This window comes from Poecilia reticulata, chromosome 14 (assembly GCF_904066995.2).
Source record: "Poecilia reticulata chromosome 14, P_reticulata-male-v2, whole genome shotgun sequence".
NCBI classification, from domain to species: Eukaryota; Metazoa; Chordata; class Actinopteri; order Cyprinodontiformes; family Poeciliidae; genus Poecilia; species Poecilia reticulata.
This window is the reverse complement of record NC_088843.1, coordinates 17,185,031-17,205,091: the sequence shown is the minus strand read 5'-3', so window position 1 is coordinate 17,205,091 and position 20,061 is coordinate 17,185,031. Positions and strand designations below refer to the sequence as shown.

The following is a 20,061-nucleotide window of genomic DNA, read 5'->3' as shown; positions in this document are numbered from 1 at the left end:
TACCGGGGAAAAGCAGAGCGTGAAGTCAGGACTGAGAGAACGACATGAGTAAATACAGAAAAGTGTTAAGTTGGGCTCAAAGAGGATAACTCCAAGAGTTTTCTCTCCAGTGGTTTTCTGTCTTTTTATATAACTTTACGAAAATGTATTTTCTTTTTCTACTAATCGTATATATATATGTATCATAGTCTTTGAATCTCAAAACCAATGCAAAGCAGCTCTGGATCGATCAACCAGAGACTGGACACAGCCAATCAGAATCCCTCAGCGTTTTTACACATTTTGAGCATGGAAATTTCATACTTTTCCAGACTCAATACTTTACATCAAAATACTTCACATGAACTTTGACCACGCAATAAAGTTTGATCAAACTCAAATGCACTTCAACATATAGACAGAGGTCATCTATCGAGTTCTTCAGTTTCTGTTTCATTCGATATCTATCCTGTATCAAAAGGACCTTCAGCACATTTTTTCTTCTCTGGCGTACTCTGGTCCTTAAAGTAAATCCGATAACGTCGGAGTCTTGAGCACAAATGGAAATCGTATCGACGACGAAACCGTCAACTCTACCAAAGCACTCCGTGGGAATCCCCAACTGAAAGCGTTTTTGTTTAAGACATCTAAAGCGCCGCATGGTTCAGAAGAATTTAATTAAACAAACAAATTCTCAGAGTTTAGTGGCTGAATTCCAACAGAGATATGCAATGCAAATTGGTTTAGAGAGCAGGCCAATGCAAAGCAGCTTCTGGCCTGCTCTTCAACAAGAGAGACAACGCGTTTGGAGGTGAAGCAATGATAAGCCGTGTTAGGCAGTCAATTCACTGTGTGAATCTAAATTAAAGAAGAGGAACAAGAGGTGTCACAGTACAGTGGGTTTAAATCAATGTACCGTCGAGAAGGATTTTTTAAGGACAACAAGTGAAGGACTTCCTCACAGTTTTAAACCGATTCCCATTTTTATGACTTCGCTGGTCTCTGAGAAAGAAGCAGACGTGCTGGCTCTCTCTCTCTTTCACTGCTGCTGGGGACTCCAGATAAATCTCTGCAATACTGCTCTCCTTTTTCAGGTTAAATCAGGTTAGCATTATAAGGATGTTAATAAGCTTTTGACCCAGGCATCAAAGATATAAAGCTGGTTATTTTGGTGTGGAGATGCTTTTTTGTTTATTATAAACTTAATAAGGTCTGACGGAGGGAAAAGAAAAGGGAAAGATAATTAGAACACAGAAAAGTTGCTGATTTTATTATTTTTTATTATTCTTTTACTTTTAGCTTTAATCTGCCAGGAAGCTAGCTTGGCCGTTTGCCTTCCTGTGCTATTCCACTCGGGGGGGGGGGGAATCTCACTTACAGAACAGTCTGGGTTTTCTCCCGTTCTCTTGGGGTCCCTCCGGTAGATTTTTCAATAAGGCCAATCAGCGAACAGAAGGACAAGTTGTGAGTGATGACATCAATTTTATGCATTGAATTGTACTCCACCTTTTAGCAACGGCAGCGGAGGAAGTGTAGGAAGCCATTCAGGCCATGTTGGCCACACTTCCAAGTCCTGAATTAGCATTAACTTTGAAGTGGAGGACGGTTGTTTACAGCGCAGGCAATAGCATCAAAGTAACTACCAGGAAGCATAAAGGATGTAAAAATGTTAGCAGCCTGTTAGAAGGAAGTAGAAATATTTACAATTTCAAAATTACACTGAGAGGCAGATATTGCTTCTAGTGATCCTAAGTGAACTTAATTATGATTGTCACTAATAAAACTTTTTTTTTTAATGTCCAATGTTCTAGACTAACTAAAATAACATTGATTATTCATCTCAATCTCTCATGTGCAGACAGTTAAAGCTTTACAGATGAATAAGTAATGACAAAGTGACTGCTAGGAGCAAAAAAGTTTGTTAGAGAAACATTTGTTACAGATTGATTTTGTAGCTAAATATAGAAGCCTTACAGTACATTGTTTCCAGTATTAACACCACTAAAGCTGAAAAGTTACCAAAAGTAGTTGTGAACTCTTAATTGTAATGTTCACTGTGTCCTCCCAGCCCATCCTTAGTCCCAGCAGTCTGTATAAATTCAGCAGCTCTGAGTTTAACTGGCCTTGTAACTACAGGAAACGTTCCATTGACAGATTTTGTAGCATTTTTTTAGATGTTCACAGAAGTGGATGTAACTATCTGGAGCAACAGACAAAAACAAGCCTTTTTTAACCCTCTAAACATATTTTTATTAGGGTTTAACTTTTTTTTTTTTTTGATGGATAAATCCATTTACTATCGGTTTGTTAGTTTTAGCGTTAAAATAACCAACCGAGAAAAAGTCAATGGAGAATCTTCTGTCGTATCTTTGTGGTTCTTTGATTATCAAAATCCCGGAGTGGTTGTTGTGGTTACAGTGGATCGAACCAAAGGAAGGAGGAAAACATCCTCAACAACAACAGAGATTCACCACTATTTATAACCTGCCCAGTCTGCTTTGTGACAGCAGAGGGGGATGAAGAGGAGGGCGGGGGGAGCGGGGAGACAGAGAGGGAGGGAGGGAGAGAGAGAGAGAAGGAAAAGACCATTGTGGGTTTTTTTTTTCCTTGACTGGGGCCTTCTGTAATCAGCACAAATAGGTAAAAAAAAAGAGAAAAAAAAGCCTACAGGGCTTAAACATGCTTGTTAAAGTTAGAAAGTGTTTTTCCAGTCGTCAATTATTCACTTAAGATATTTAACAAATATACCTTTTAGAAAGAACCCTTGATTACAGCTGAGAATAAAGTCAGGTTGGATTACACGTTAAAACGATTCCCAAGATGGAATTTTACTGAACTGTGAATGCGAATGAGGGAAGGAAAACACAGATGAGCCCAGAAGGAGCACAGGTGCTTGTGTTACGACTGAAGAACTTTCAACTTCCCCTCAGCAGAACCACAGACGTAAAGATCTGTAAGGCTAAAATCCTGCATGTGCACAGTCGTAACTTATCAGCAGAGTTCCTAAACATTTTTCACATCTTAATTCCATTGAAAACTGAAAAATACTTCATGCATTTTCATAGGAAAATTGAATGCTGTAACTTTAACCATCCTGGTATCTTCAACGAGTCATCACCAGCAGTCAGTTCTGCAATAAATAAAAGCCTCTGTCTAAAGACAGTTTCTGTGTGTCGGGCCAAAAGCTCAAAGATATTCCACAGTAACATGTCCTGGACGACACCACCAACTGTTGGTAAACACTGCTAATCCGCCTTATTTGCTTTTGCCGCTCATCTTTTAATCTATCTTAGTTTTACCTACTTAAATTAGCAGTTAGTTGCCAGGCTTCAGTATATTTACAAGAAATCACTATGCTGATTTTTGTATCCGGGTCTGTTTCGATGGAGAGTGGAAGGAAGAATCGATTGAAGCTTATATGGGGGGAAAAAAGCATAAAAGGAAGAAAACAAGAAAAAAAGGAAGGAAACACTGAAGGTAAGAAGGAATAACAAAGAAGGAATAACATGTCTCAGGCTGAGTTCATGCAGCACATCTAGATGCTCAATTCCCATTCAGCTTTTTTTTTTGTTTATTCATAAAACTAATTAAATGCAACCGCAGTCAGACGTCTGTGTGAACGGTTTGCAACTCGCACGACCCCCTCGTGCAGAAGAAGAACTCTGACGTCACACGGCAGCACACCATTCATGGCGCTGCCGTAAACGGCCATAAAATAGCTTTACTTAAAAGCTATCCAGAATCGACACGATTGTCACAAAATCGTAACAAAACAACGGGAGCTAATCAAGAGAATGCGCCACTAGCGATGTCATTTTGTGGCATGATGACTGCAATTTTTTTCTGCAGAGAAGTCTGTTTAGATGTGCAGTCAGAGCTGAGAGTGGTGGGATTGGGAGGCAACGTGCTTTACCGACACATAATTATAATTTTCAGCCATTGTTTATGTCTGGATTTGCCACATCTGGCTTCTTTGGGTGCAGAATTGTGACACTTGTCTCACGCCAGTGACATAAAAGTCGGATTATATGCAACATGATCGTTCAGACAGCAGGTGCTATGATAAATATCAGATGTGTGTCTGAATCAGTACCGCATATGGAAGTGGCAAAAGTCAGATTTTTGTGGGCCGTTCAGACTGCTGTGAAAAAGTCCAATTCGGGGTTTTGCATATGGTCAAAAAAAAGAAAAAGAAACAAAACAGCTCATTTTCCTGTTCTGCAAACAAATGTAACGTTTTTCTAGTCTGCATATAAACTCTGAATTAAATACATACACAAAAAAATCATGGAAAAAAAGCAAACGTTATCCAATTAGTTTTATATCCCTACAACAAGCCTCTCAATACTACCATGTTAACATCATGACGTCCTCAAACCAGTCAAAGGGAAATCTAGCAAGAATCCAAACAATAAACGCCAGATGCAGGCAGATTATCAGCTAAACAGTAAACAACACCATGTACAGCTCCCCCTACTCTCTCTTAAACACAGCCGCCTTATCAAACTCTCTCCTGTTGTTGCGTTTACACAAGTATGAAACCTGCAGCATCAGGTGCAGCTACAAAACTCAAAAACAACAACCTAAAAAGCATCTTTGACAACAAGCTGAATTTTTTTTTTTTTAGAGTGGAGAAGTTGAGAGCAAGCGCAAACAAAATAAAAAGAAAAAGAAAGAAAAGCCACCATGGCCACAGTTTCCTTAGTACACAAGTACTGCATCTGTTATCTATAAGACCAGACACTGACTGTAAGAAATCCAGCTCAGCAGATAGCGGCGAGAAGAAGGATGGCTCAGCTGCATGCACACTCAGAGTAACAGGGAAGATATGAGGCAGACAATGGGGCCACTAAAGCACCTCTGTGGCCAATATTTAAACTCTAATATCACAAGAGTTATGTAGAGCACTGAATATTTTCAAAAACGATCTGCCGTTTCAGGATTTTTTAAAGCAGGGAATATCGCTCTCGTAGCCAAACATTAATGAGCGTAATACAGTTTTAAACGGCAACGAGGCAGAAAACAGACGAGGGGAGGAGTTTGTGGCGTACCTCTTGTTGATGGGCTTCTCGTGCTTCTCATAGGGCTTGACGAACCACTTGCCGATGCGCACAAAGCTGCGGTTCATGAGGCAGCGCTCCAGCAAGTTGTGGATGGCTTTGAACAGCAGAGTGCGACACTCGTAGGAAAGGCCGTTCTCCCACAGGTCGTCGTCCTCGGCTGGAAAAAGAGAAAGACAAAAAAAGTGGTGATTCTCACTTCACCCGTTCGTAAGGAATCTCCGAGACAAACAACGTTAGGCGTAAGAGCGCGAAAAACAAAAACGGTGGGAAGAACGCTGAACTGAATGATGCCGATGTGACAAGCATGTAATATTAATCTACCTGTTTGAGATCAGGGATGCACCGATCCATTTTTTTCATTTTCGATACCGATATCTGAAGTTTAATATCGGCCGATGCAGAAAAATGGAATTTACTTGAAACATTTTTTTTAAATCGACATAATACTTAATTACAAATGTATTTAATGACTCTGTACCAGCATAGCACACCTAAAGCGTCACTGACGCATCAAAACCACTAACATGATTTAAGAAGTTGAACTACTGTGCTTTCATTCTGTGCACGCAAAAGCTTTATATTTATAACTATTTCTCACAAAATATTATGAATACAGAGTGTCGCTGTTTTGGTCTGTACTAACTGGGTCAAACGCCAGTGCCATCTTGTGATGTAATCAAGGTAACTCAAGCTGTAAACAACTAAAGTTGAGTACAAAGAATCGGAAGATTTCAGCGAAGATTTGAGCAATTTATCTGCAGTTTTGGAGGAAGAGACATCTTTAATTCTGGTTTAATTCAAATAATCCAATTACTCTAAAGTAACTGGCTCCAAGTCCTGCATTTGGTCCAACATATGAATATTCTGATCATGGAGATCAGTAACCAGCCGTCCAATTCCTGCTGAATTTAATTTTTATACACAAATTATATATATGCACACACACAAATGCTCATCCCAAACTCTCCTTTTATATACATTTTGGCAGAATACAAAGAGAAGCAATACGAGATCAGCGTTTTCCAGCAGCAAAATCAAGTAAAACACATGCATATCTTGTCCATTCATTTCAGTCTTTTGGCCCAATATGCCGATAAAAACAACAACAACAAAAAAACCTAACTCCTGTCGAACGTGACGTTCAGGACACCGTGAAAATAACGGCCCGTTTCCTGAAATGCAAAACAGCGAGCCTGAACGCTGTCATTTACATGGCATCACGAGAAGATGCCATGTAAATGACAGCAAAAGTGCTCAGTTAGACAGAGTGAGGCTGGGTAGAAACCCTGCTGCTGAATCATTTTAAGCACCCAGGTCTCAATACAAGATGATTTAAGAAGGGCACAACGTTTAAGGTTGAGGAGCATTTTGCATTTAGTTATGAGAACTAGAGTATCCAGAGCAAACCTAAGTCGATCAGTGATGCTGTACTTCAACCAACTGATGTTGTAAAATGCTGCATAAGCAGTCTACGTCTAAGCCCAGGTATTGTTCCCACACTAGTGCTGTTAAGCCATCAAACAGCAACATGCACAGAGCAAGATTCCAGTTAAACTTGCATCTTGTGCAGTGTGTGAAGAAAGGAGAAGAAGAAGAAAAAAGAAAACAAACAACTACTATTTGGTACGACGGGCTACAAAAGACACAGCGAGCGCTTGCCTTGCTGCTTACAATAAAGAAGTGTGCCATTAGACCCGTATCAGTCTTGCTTTCTGAATCACATTCTGCGCTGGCCTGAATGCAGGTCTAATCTCATTAACAGCCACTGCTCACATCTTACAGCACTTAAGCTCCTTTCAGTCAAGTCTGCAGCAAACATCTCCCCGAGTGTGCCGTCTCCGTGTGAGCTCGGGCATAATAAGTACGGGGAGCGACGAGGAGGCACAAGATGGCCCAGAAGTGACTTCATCGGCTTCACTGAATGATTAAATGAGCCCTTTGCCTGCTGATTAAATATGACAATTGGATAAATTTAGAGGGAACTAATATCTAAGAGAGTGGTTCAACTCAACTCCATCCAAAAATACTTTATTTGTGCCAAAGAAAAATTAAGGTTGAATTCACACCAGATCTGCTCGGTCCGCTTTAATCAAACTCCAGTTCATTTGTCTAGAACGTCTGGTTCATTTGAGGAACCAGACGTTCTAGACGTCTTGGTCCGCATCAGACTGGTCCGCCAGTCTGATGCGGACCAAATCAGAGAACTCTGGTTCGCCTAAAAACCTAGGTCTGTTTGGTTGAATGCAACTGTGAATGGAAGCGGACCGGAGACCGCTCCTAAAGCAGGAAGGGAAGCAAAGCACAGGGCATTCTGGGTAAATACAACAAAAACAGTCTACCATCAGCGAGAGACAAGGCTCATGGTCATTGACGAAAGAGAAATCGTACATACAACCGCTAAACTCTCACGTCACTCCATTCTTGTTTACATCTTTGAAGATCAAGTCTTCATCGCCAGCAGCTGAAAATGCAGCAAATGTTGCAGTTTTGGTCCCCAAATCAAACTGAGTCCACTGGACGATCAGTTGTCATAACTCATCATGAAAGTATCTTCAGTCGCCAGGAATTATGTTTTCCACAGAAACATATGGCGGATGACACCATCAGTTCCTGGAAAGCACTGCTAATCCAAAACATTAGCTTTTGTCATACCTCTTTATATCTGCATCTGGGTGGAAGCCAGACAGAGAGATGTTGGAGTTGGGGATAAGATCCTGGGCAATTATGACTATAAAGATATGGTCTGGACTTCTACCTCTACTCTGCTCTTTGGTCCAGCTTAAGCCTGTTGCATTGAGCAATTAATCAAATTATAATCAATGAACTCGCAAACATTTCCATTCTGATGATAAATACTTTTTCAAAGTCAATTTTACTTATTTTTTCTGTTGAGTGTGGTTTTTATTTCCATTTTGTCAATTGTTTTTGGTTGTGGTGTTGAATTTTGGATATTTAAAATATCTTCTAGTTAGAGTATGGGCTGTTCTTTACAAAATTAAAGTTTACTGGTCTGCGAGAGAGTGGCCTTGCATTATTATGACATTATCAGTATGTAATTTGAAATCGGTCTCAAAATAAAAATGTTATTGTTTATCACAATAGTTACTAGGAAACCCGATCAATTCCTCTGTGATTTGGGGTTTAGGTTCCGTTTTAGATTTTAAGACGCCAATCAACCACTCCCATTTGTAAAAGCTATACATGGTTGCCATGGTTACACATGTTCAAAAGTTTAAAAGCAAGGGCAAAATAATCTTCCCAGCTGCACAGCATTTACGTAAAACCAAAAGGAACAACTGCCCATTTCAGACTCTTCTGGACTCCAATAAGCTAAATTCTCTTCAGGCCCATATGTAAACATGAAAAGCAGCAGACATTTTGCAGCAGATAGTTTTATCAGGGTCAGGTGTGAAAATAAAACACCTGCAAAAATCACTGCAAGGACAAAAGGAAGGCAAGAAATAAAGTATAAAACACTGCGCAGAAACCCAGTGGATTCTGGTGCCGCAGGGAGAGAAAAAACAACCAAGCTAGAAATGTTACTTTATCTTTCGTGACGACTTCACCATATTTCCAAATCATTAAACTGTTTAAACCCAGATGAGAAGAAATTAACAAAATCTATTTAATTAGAGAGGTCGGATATATCATAAGGACGGCAGAATGAAAAGAAAAACAGCTTTGTGTTTCAAAAGGAGCCATTTATCGCAACTCCACTAAAGCTCTTTATAACAGCTGTAACTCTAGTAGACTTGAAGTAGCCATAAAACCCTTACCAACGACCAAAGAGAAAAAAAAGCAACCTCAGGCTGGCTGCCAACAAACAGAGGACTTGAGGGGATGTGGGGGCTACGTGTACGGCCATTTCTGAGAGGACCCAAACTAATTCATTGGACGCAAGCGTATCATGAAGGATAAGATCTGGGAACACAGAAAAGTGGTGCAAAAGGCAGGAAAGGGGAAGGAAAACAGCAATTTCCTATTAAATATTTACAGCGCTGGCTAAATAACAACAGAATAAAGCCATTTACCTTTCAAGATATAGTGGAAGTAAACAGAGCGTGCAGAGAGTCGAGAGCTTGTGTTTTTCTTTTTTTTTTTTTTTTTTTTAAACTAAGTCGGAGTTAAGTGATTTAGCAGCTGCTGCGGCCATCCTGAGACACAAGGCAGACAAGAGGGCAAAAAGTCAACAAGCAAAGAAAGTTCAACCCTCGAGGCACTCGTGATGCATTAGGAGGGGAAAAGGAAGAAGAAGAAGAAAAAGAAGAAGAAGATGGGCCAGATTCTCAAATTTAAACAGACTCGGTGAGAGCGATAACGTCCACGGACTGGGGGAAATGGCTTGTGTCTGGGATGAGGAAGACATCAAGCTGGCGTTTAAAACCTACAGCCTTGGTGCAGCGCTCCCCTCCCTTCGCCATAACCTGGCAGAAACCTCCCCACCCGCCCCTCCCTGCCAAGACCACATCTGCCTCTTCTGTGGCCCTCCCTGTCGCCTGTGACTCCTCAGTCCCTCCCTTCGGCAACAAGAAGCCCTTAAAAAAAAAACACACACACACACACACACAGGGGCGTCTGGTTTGCATCAAATGTTCCTAATGACCTGGTGTTCGCCGCGCGAGGCCCTCTGCGACGCTCGCCACTTCAGACAGACCTAAGTAATGCTGCAGTCCAGGGTGAGCTTTTGTTCTCTTGTAAACAAAACAACACTGATTAGAAAGGACAATATCTGTGTGAAGCTTCCCACAGAAGATGCAGGCGAATAAACCCAGACATCCGAGGGGAAGGGCGACATGCAGGAGCAGAGGATGAGGAGGTGGGGTCGGTTTTCTTTTTTTTTCTTTTTTTTTTTTTTACATTTTTAATAGCTTCTGAAAAATCTCTGTCACGGTCACCGCCTGACGATTGCGGGAAGGTTTCCTGGGGACAGAAAAACAACCAAGTCGGGGGGTGGGATGGGGGGGCGGACACTTTTAAAGCTCGAATCCCCGAACATGTTTGTTGACCTTATTGCACTTGTCTGCACAAGTCCCCGAGCAACACCCATTAGTCTTCTTTGGGAAGAAAAGTTTAAAAAAATAAAAACAGAACAGAAGTCTTAGCTGGCATTATCGTTAATCCACTTCAAAGCATCTAAACATGCGGCAGCTCATGAGGGTTGCCTAAATAGCTACTTAAGTTTTCGCTCCCATAAGTCGAAAAATTCATCTCTGTGAATGCATTGTCGCTTTAAGGCGGGGGCAGGGTGTCACTTAAGACGCCTGATGAGGCAGCAGTGACTTAATGAAGTTGTTTCTTACAAATGTTCCCATTTCAAAACAAAATTCCACACTTCTTGCGGTTGGCTTTTACAACAGCATTAATAACAGCAATAATCAATTTTATTTATATTGCCCTTTTTATATGAAATTCAGATATTAAAGGGCACATTCACAATTGGGCCCACCAATTGCAGGGCGAACTTGTACCGCCTTCGCTTCATGTTTTGACACTTGAGTACAAACATTTTTGAGTTACAGTTCAAATCTTTTATATTCAGAAAATCCTGGGCTGGTCATCAAACATGAGCTAGAGGAAATGTGGTAACACTAATTGATGGGGTGTGCTTAAGACTGACATGACACTGTCATAAACATGATATAACTGCTGTCATGAACAAGTCTTTATGAATGTTTGACTGCTGTCATGAAGTGTGATTCAGCAAATAATGACACTTTTAATGCAAATATGCATTGAAAGTTGCATTAAAAGTGCGTTAAAAGTATCAACTTTAACATTATTTGGCAAATAATAAAATTTTTATGCAGAGCTGCATTAAAACTTACATTAAAAGTCAATTAAAAGAGTCAGCTTTGCATTACAAGTGTCATTATTTACCGTTTCTTCGTGACAAAGTGTTACCGAAAATGCTAACTCACTGTTTCAACGTATTTGCTTAAATGGAAACCAGGGGTGCACCGATTGCAGTTTTCAGGCCGATCGACGATTACCGATCTTTAAAATGGCTCACCTGATGGCTCTGATTTTGCTTTTATTGGGTTTTTTTTTAATGTTTGAAATGTTGCTAAATATGGCAAGAAAGTTGCTGAGTTGTAACAGTGACTAGTGTACTATTTTTAGCTGTAAACGTGCAGACATAACCTGGTGGGTGGGTCTGTCAGGCCGATATTTAGACCTTTGCTGAGGCAGATAAGATTGGTTGAACATGCGAGTATAAGCTGATCACCAATCTCCCTAAATTAATAAAACCGGGAGCCGATTTATCGTCTAACCCTAATGGAAACAAGTTGAAATTTCAATGTTTTGTGGGTCCTATTGTGAATGTACCATCTCAAATAAACTTGAAGACATTTCCGTTCACTTTAAAACTCAGAACTGGAAGAACATGAAGGCTAAAATAAAAATAAAAACAGTGGTGAAATGAGCGAGTTTCGCTGTAAGCAACTCAAAACCAAAGTGGTTGATAAGTGGGTCAAAAAGCTTCAAGTTGTGACGCAGCAAATGAAAGATATGGGCCATCTTCTAAATATAATTACAACATAAGAGATCATTTTTCACAAGTTCTGATTTTTATCATGCACTTGCTGGAAAAAAGGAATGTCTTGACAGTTTAAGTTTTCTCATGCCTAATAATCCATCCATCGTCTAACACGCGTATCCTTTAAGGGTTGCCAGGGGGGATGGTGCCAATCTCCAGCAGTCAGTGGACCAGAGGTGATCAATTCATCGCAGGGTAACACAGAGACACACAGGACAAAACAAGCATTCACACACATATTCATATATGTCTTTTAATATGTTTTTTCCAAACTCATTCAGAGTAGTAAGTAAGTACTGACATCGAATTCAATGTTTTTCCAGACTTTTACCAACTGGACAGGAATTAAGGTAAATAAGGAAATGTAGATCATTTATCCACGTCCAATTTCTTGGGAAACTTTAGAATTGCCCTCGTTTTCACAAACAGAGTAAAGATTTCACAAATCACCAACTTTGTTGATATTCTTCCCCCCAAAGCAGTATTTTATTCCATTTTGTTTATTAAACATCATGAAAATCAAGCACAATGCAGAAACGCCAGATATAGCTTAAAAATATTGCCTTTAGTTTTTTTCACAATAGATCCGATTTCCGGTTTCAATCAAAAAAATGTTCTAGCTTTCTTTTCTAAATACAAAATTACAAATGATGGCAAACATTTTCAAGAAGTGGCTTTTATTTCAATCATCCCTTCTGTGAGTTATACAGCGGAGTATAAAGGCCAGATAACAAGAATTTGTTTAATTACGAGAATATAGTCATGATAGTAGCAGAGTAAAGATGCAATTCTTACCAGAATAAAGAACATCCTAAAATTACAAGAATAAAAGTTGTTTTTATGACACAACAGCTTTGATAGTCTAGATCTGATGTGACCAGCTCCGTCAATGTGTTTTTTTTTTTCTTTCTTCAAAAACAGACTCAATCTATTAAAGCTTTATTCTAATTATATCAACTTTATTGTCATATGGCTTTATTATTTCCAATTTAAAATAGGGTTAGGGTACCCTAATGGATAAAATAAACGTACTGTCCATCCGACTGCATGGTTTTAGACAAATATCCTGACGTAAATCAAATACTTGAAGAAAACACTGCCTGCTACGAAACCAGGAGTCTCATCTGTCGTCACTGATTTCTTTAAAACTACAGTAATGAGATATTTCCAAATTTAGAAGGCTTGTACGCAACAGCTCTAAGCTGGAATCTTTTTGAAATGTTTGCGAAAAGATTCAAAAAGTTATATTAATTTTCAACCAATCGCATTAAAAAAATGCATTGAATTCTATACTGATATAATTCAATGCGCACAGACGCAAACAAAGGGTACGTAGATTTCAAACCTGCAGTGCTGGTCGCTTAAGATCCTAGATTGCTTACACATCTGAGAGCGTGCATGTGGTAGGCAGGGTGGGAAGCAGGCGGCGTAGGAGCTGAACGATGAGCGACCTCATTTAGACAAAGATTTATGGGCTCAGGTGAAGCTTGGGACACTTTCACGTCTCTGCCTCCTATGAAGCCAACCCAGATGAGCTGACCTTTATAAGAGCGCTTAGGCAGAAGCACGGCAGCGCCATAAAGAACGTTCACGTCTCCGGGATGGAAAAACTACTACGTCTGCCATGCCCTTGCAGAACACGCATTCAAAATATTTTAAATGGCTTGTTTTTTCTGGACCGATGGATTCTTTCAACTTAAGGACGGGGGAAAGACAGGTGTCTTTCTCCAAAAGTTGCTCATCTGGGTTTATGCAATTAGAGCAGCAGTCAGTCATTAAACAGAAAGATTAATGGCTTATGATCAATGGTGCTCAGGGGAACTGAACCCAGGCTGGCCTAGAGCCACTCTCCTTCCCTCCAGATCTTTCTCAACTGCAAGGAAAGAGAGGGAGCACTCTGTAAAAAGTCTCCATTACTAATTAAAGAATATTTCTTCAGCAGAGATGAGGGGGAAAAAAAAGAAAAAATGCTGGACTACACCCATGGGCCAGGACGGTACGCATGGCCGAGTCTCTGCACTATGCCAGCCAAAGGAGATTCGTCAGAGAGAGACCAGGAGAAGGGGATGGAGATTGAGCGGGAGGAAAAGAGGAAAGCACAGGGTGGTTTCGCAGGGCAGGAGATTAGCCCTGGAAAATTGATCCCCGAGCACAAAAGCCATCGGCCACTTTTTTCCCCTCCCAGGAGCCAGGTCCGGGTTTATCAACTCATCAATCTCAGCCGTTACGCGCCCGGAGTTTCGAAGATGTCTGAAACGAGCGGAGAGGAAGCGGCACCACTCCAGAGCTAAGGTTAACCAAGTGTGTCTAATTGTTCTTTGATGCACATCCTCTCGGCCCGCCAAGCCCCATGGACGGGACGCACACGAGCCTCCCGATTAATGCTTCTGGACACACTTTGTTCATGCTGATGGCCGGGCGAAAGAATGTCATCTTTCTGCCCGACTTTCACAGGTTTTCCGAGTCGATAACGCTTGGGAATTCCAAAGAGCGAGTGGCGTTTCTCCTTCCTGAATCCTTGCCTGGAGTTGTGGGGAGTGCTTGGCGTTCGTTGGACTCTGGCGCTTATGTATTACATCATCTCACGACTGGGTCGTCGCGGTGCGTGTCACTGCTTCTGCGACTGCTCGAGGAGGCAACGTATGTCGCAGCAATCTGTGCGACGGGATTACAGGTGCCGAGTCGGACTTTTACAAACATTTACCACAGTTTTTATTACACATATTGTCTTCCTACGATGCCACATTAGGGCAATTGCAGAAGGAAAAAAAAGATTCCAAAAAAACTCTGAAATATTTTTTGGGGGGAAGGAGGGGAACTTGGACAGTTCAGAGTTTCCAAAGTCATACATTTAAAAAAAAAAAATAAATATCTGAAAATTCCTAGAAAATTTCTGAGCTTTTTCTTGCAAATTTTTAAACTTTTGGAGCTCTGAAATTTTCTTGGTTTTTGGCGGAAATGTACTCCTTTTTTTCTATGTACAATACGCCATCGTACCTTTCAGCCGATGGAAGCCCTTCCACTCAAACACATCTCTCGTTCGACAATTACAGCCGTCAGTGGGGGAGCAGCTTCTTCTTAACATGTTCGGCGTATAAGTGGAGACGTGAAAACACATCTGCCACTTTGAGCAACAGGACCGCTGAGCATGCATGAACAGAAGCTCATAAAAGTGAGCGGAGAGGTTTACCAGTGTGTTTGTTGCCAAAGAAGCTTCCTTGTCAAGTATTCCTTCCACAAATGAAGTCCTTTAAGGGCACTTATGAAACAAGCCATTACAGAGGCACAAGAGGGCTGGAATTCCTGGCAAAAATTGTGTGAAATGCCTGGATTTCTTTGCAGTAATATGAATTCACTTTTACATTTTTGGAAAATTCATCATCTGAGTTAGGGAAAAAATCGGAAGGATTCAAAAGAAACACTTTGGATGAGAAAATAACATTGTAACATGATATAAAGCTCAAAAAAGTCGATTTTAGAGAGAATCTGTACTGCATGCACAGGTCGTCGATGAGGACGAAAATTATTTTAGGGGAAGATTTTCACAGACAAAATTATTATTCTTTTTTTTCTTTTTGGTAAAGTATTTCTCTATCAACCATGTTTCATTGATTAAACTTGGTTATTTATAGCAATTGATGACACGTGCCCAACAAAAAACAAACAAAAAAAATACAATGGAGCTCCAAATCTTTTTTGGATATGATTTGCCTGTTTCTTTTTTATCATGGCAACTGTGCAAGACCCTTTTTATCTTTGGCTCGACAATGACTTACAGACTCTTTATAGAGGAAAATTAAACTACTTTGCTTGCTTCAATTAAGTCTGAGAGATAAAAATATCAAATGTCTTCAAAAATTAACTTTCCTCTTAATTTCATTGCCTTAGTATGATCTCAATCCAACAATTTTGGCTCTCGTAGCAAAAAAAAAACCCAAACAAAAAAAATTTGGGGATTAGACACTTAACCAAACCTGCTGAAGGATCACACACTACAAGATTTATCAACAGAATTAAAGCGACTTGAGAACATCAAACTCTTGAGATGGTAACAGTTTGAAGGTACACATATACCAGTAGGTGGTGGAAATGAAAGATATTCTCTACTCACTCAGTATTTCAAAATTATGCAATGATGATATTATTGTTACAGTAAAGTAAATGAAACTCTATACAGAAGGTGTCCCAGGTATAGAGGCAATTTGTGGATAATTAATAACAGGACAACATAAACATCTGACCAGTCTAAAATCTAAAAAAAAAAAAAAAAAAGCTTCAGCTGAATGTATTTTGAAAAAGATATGTGAAGTGCTCAATAAATGTTCCACTATTTTGTAAAGAATTTTTTTTCTCTCCATACCAAAAGGAACTAAACTTCCTACTTTTCTGATGTGAACTGATGACATTATTTTAAGCCTGGGATGGTAACAAACTGGGACATGTCAGTATATGCTCTCACATTTGCTGTCAGCAAACATCTGCATTCTTAAAGCAGAGCTTCAGATTTTTTTTTTTCTGCTGCACTGAAAGCAGTTCAATAATTTTCTGCTGAAATATCATCAAAGAACAGAAAGGAGAGAAAAAAGAAAGAAAAACCAGGCTGACCTGGAAGAAAGTGAAACTTTCAGTCAACATGCCCTGCACAGACTACTGAAATATGCCCTTTGGAACTAGATGTTCCGCCCTGAGGTGCAAGACAGAGCCCCTTTTATTTCACCCTTGATTCAAATGCACAGAGGAAAGTCATGACACAAACAAAAAAAACAACAAAGTGGGGGGGGAGAACTTGTGAACTCGTTGAGTCACAAAACCTCCACATAATCCAGAGACCACTGACAAAAAGACGATAACCAATTCCAGACGATACAAAAAAAAAAAGTTTAAATAGAGCTGCCATCATCAGCTTCTATCCCCTTCCATCAACGCATGGATCTCAAACAATGTTCATCAAACTAGTGGAGGAGACAGTCGGACCCATCCCCCACTTCTTCTTTTAGCAATCCCAGGAGATTGGCTGCAGCGCCCAGCAATGAATACATGTGGGGACTCCGGTGACCAGAGCAGAGATGGTGCGGCGATAAAATGTTATAGGCAGCAGATGACTGCCTCTTCCCTTTGACCTTCCCTGTTACGTCCAATCATTTCTCAGCTTTACTAATAAAAAAAAGAGCATCCATTTGTCTCCGACTCATTGAGGAGATGAGAACATTGCTTGAATTTGTTGCAAACTGTGCAGTGGTTGATTCAAATTGAAGGGAAAATTTGTGTATCGTAAAAAAAAAAAAGAGGGGGGAAAAAAAGCGGCTATTTATCTTTCATGTCGGATGCCTATGGTCAGGAGAAGGATTGGAGAGATCATTTGCATGAGAATGCATGCCTATGCTGAACTGGTAAGATGGGGGAGGCAAGCTGTTTAATTCAGCAACAGCGCTCGCTTGTTGGGGATAATTCCCGTGCATGGCCAGGGGAAGATTAGAATTGGTTTTCTCGTAGTGTCAGAGCGAGCAGGGCGGGTCGTCCGGCAGCGTAAGAAGAAGAGGGAGCTCGGTGGTTTGTTCCTTCAATGGTGATTAAGAGCCAGACGTTAAAAGATCCCTCAAGTTTTCCGCCCTTCGCTACTCCCCAGCTCTGCGGCTCCCTCCTCCTCCCTCCTCGTCTCCCCCAGAGAGCGGGGATTACTGACACACTGGTACGCACAAATGGCACTTGCTCAAAATTAAAAGACTTTCACAGGCTGCTAATCTAATGAGGGTGGAAGAGGGTGGCGGGGAACGAGCGAGCGCCATTTCAGACGCCCAAAATAATAATAAGAAGAAGGAGAAGGAGAAGAACAAAAAAAAAAGGGACAAGAGTGGATTTTCATGTTTACCGCCAACACTGCCCGAAACGGTAAAAAGAAGCTGCAAAATGCAAGAGAATTCCTCCAGAATTCCTGGGAGGCAAAGAAGAAAGTCAAAATTTTAAAAAAGCCATGGAGCAAGTGGTGAACTGTGTGTGGCGACAGGAAGACATTTCACATCCCAACAAAGTTTCAAGCTCATTTATCAACCTGGAGATCCAGGTTGATAAAGCATCCTCCTCAAGCATTTTAGGACAGTCCGTCCATAAACTCCTTCTAATCTCTAATCCAGGATGCGACAAACTGCAAAGGTTCAATATTGGTATTGTAGAATATTTGTTAAAACTTGTCCAACTGCAGAGCGGTGTAACACTGACTGCTCTGTGCCACCCCATCTGGCCCCAGTATAAATAAATAACGGCCGATAATGACAGTAAAGCTCCTCAAAGCTCATGTACTTACGGCGGTAATAAATACATTAATAATTATTTAACAAGCTAACAAATAAACGGGAAATAAAAGATTCTTACCCTCATCTATTGAACTGAACACAACCGTTGCCAGTCTTCAATGGCTTTTGTAGGAATTAAAGTGAGTATTTGCAACATCTAGTAGTAGCTAACGTTGTTAGCATTAGCTGCTGGGCAGGTAGTCAGATAAGGTAACATGTCAATCCATTAATGAGAACAAAAACGTCTATTTTAAGTCTTTCTTGTCCAGTTCTAAGACACACTGATGCCCGATTCACGTTCACCAGCTTCTGCTTGTTAGCTCGTTAGTGAGCACACATCTGCTAATTTAATTTTAAACCCGGTAATAGTAACTAAGGCTGCTAAATATATAAAAATATCTGTAAGCAGCATCACCGTCGCAATAAAATATAAGCTGATTACATGCAGTTAAGTACTGCACTGTCACTCTCTCTCTATACCATTGATATATTTGGTGAAGCTTGTCGTTTAATGTAGCAGAAAATGTTTTAGGAAGGCATCTAGACGTTCTGGTGAAGTCATTAAGACACCAAACAAAGCTGGTTTCTTTAATAAAAACAGCAGATGAAGTCAGACGCAACTTTTTCAGTGTAGCTTGGTTATTAAGGGGGAAATAATGAAGCTCATTTCCCCCCCTAGTATCTGGACAGACAACTTAATATCTAGGGTTGATGTTTGCAGTGAAGCAGGAGCACTTTAACGCCCGCAAGTATTTGATTATTTATCTAAAGCAGAGGTGTCTAAAGTGCGGACCGGGGGCTATTTGCGGCTCACAAACCGATTTTGTGCGGCCCACGACTCCAATTCAACATAATGCTTACTGCCTCCCAGAGCATATCTGTATGATGCAGATGGATGCTTTTTATTTTTAACCAGGGCAAAATTATTACAGAAATTAAAATCTTACTTCAGAAATGTTGGCTACTGCACAAAGTATTCAATACTCAGGCTTTTTGTATCCTCTTGTGGAGAGTGAGTATATCCAGCACACTTTGACGCATTCAGATCTGCTTTTAATGAATTTATTAAACTTGGCTGTACTATTTAATACAAAAAGTAGAATAATTCTTGTTTTTACTGCTCAAAATTGACCAAAAAAAAACATAGTGGAGAGCTTAAGAGATTCACAAACTGGGCCCTCTCTTTTAGAGGCAAACCTGCAAAACCTTTTTAAAGTTTTGGATCAACAACAATTTACACATAGCTTGCCAATATAAACATATTTCAAAAACAAATAGGAGTGGTTTACTCATATTAAAAAAAAAGCAATACAACTTAGTTTATTGTCGAGTAGGTATTAAAAAAAAGTCTGCATTTTGTTTCTTTTTCTGTCAATTTTTCCCCGTTGTTTATATTTTGGCCCTCAAGTCATTTTGAAATGTCAATTTTGAACCCATTTGACAAAAAGTTTGGACTCTCCTAATCTAAAGTTAGATTGTCCATCGTCACAAAGGGAAAAAAGATTCAAGAAAGATCCTAAAGATCTGATCTATAGGCAGGAGGAAAGAAAGTACGCCACACCCATGTGGGAACGACTTAATCCAACATATTAAGACATGAGACGCAGACAATGGTAAAAAAAACAACAACAACACACAGGGCTCCTGATGCAAAGAGTTCCAGACATTCCTCAAAGAAAAACGCTGCGTTGTAAGTCAGGCCAGCGGACAATTAGCCATTTCCTATCAACATAACACTCGAAATACGTTTCATCTCCTTTCCAGCGCTTGTGGAAAGCACAGCAGCATCTCCAGCAACCTGCAAATTAAGATGCTCCATAACACGTCCTCCTGCTTGAAATGAAGCCCACTCCATCAGAGGGGCCCGAGCCAACCGCTTCAGGTTATTACCAGCACCCGTTAGGCTTGAATGAGCCGCCCATCGTAGCCTTCAGCTCCCAATCCGAGAGTCCACTTCAGGCACAAAGTCTCATAATGAAAGGGGGGAGGGAAGAGGAGAGGAGGCCGCAGACAGGCTGTGTGTGGCTCAGGAAGCAAACTTTCATCTACATGGCAGAAAATGTGCATGAAGACGGCTTTTCATGCACATTTCATCTTCCACATCTCATGCTGCTCTTAGGAGGGAAAAAAAGAGCAGAAAGAAGAGAACGGATGCGTCGGCCTCGTTTCTGCGTGGCTGCCTGTGCTGAAC

General features: G+C 40.5%; 1 protein-coding gene across 1 annotated transcript in view; it reads right to left on the bottom strand.

The window, feature by feature from the left end:
• Positions 1 to 20,061, bottom strand: part of med13a (mediator complex subunit 13a) — a 94,625-nt gene that overhangs the window by 57,457 nt on the left and 17,107 nt on the right. Inside the window, exon 3 of the mRNA XM_008428196.3 lies at positions 5,031 to 5,199. Coding sequence (XP_008426418.1) covers positions 5,031 to 5,199 — 169 coding nt within the window. The remainder of the gene's footprint in view (positions 1 to 5,030; positions 5,200 to 20,061) is intronic.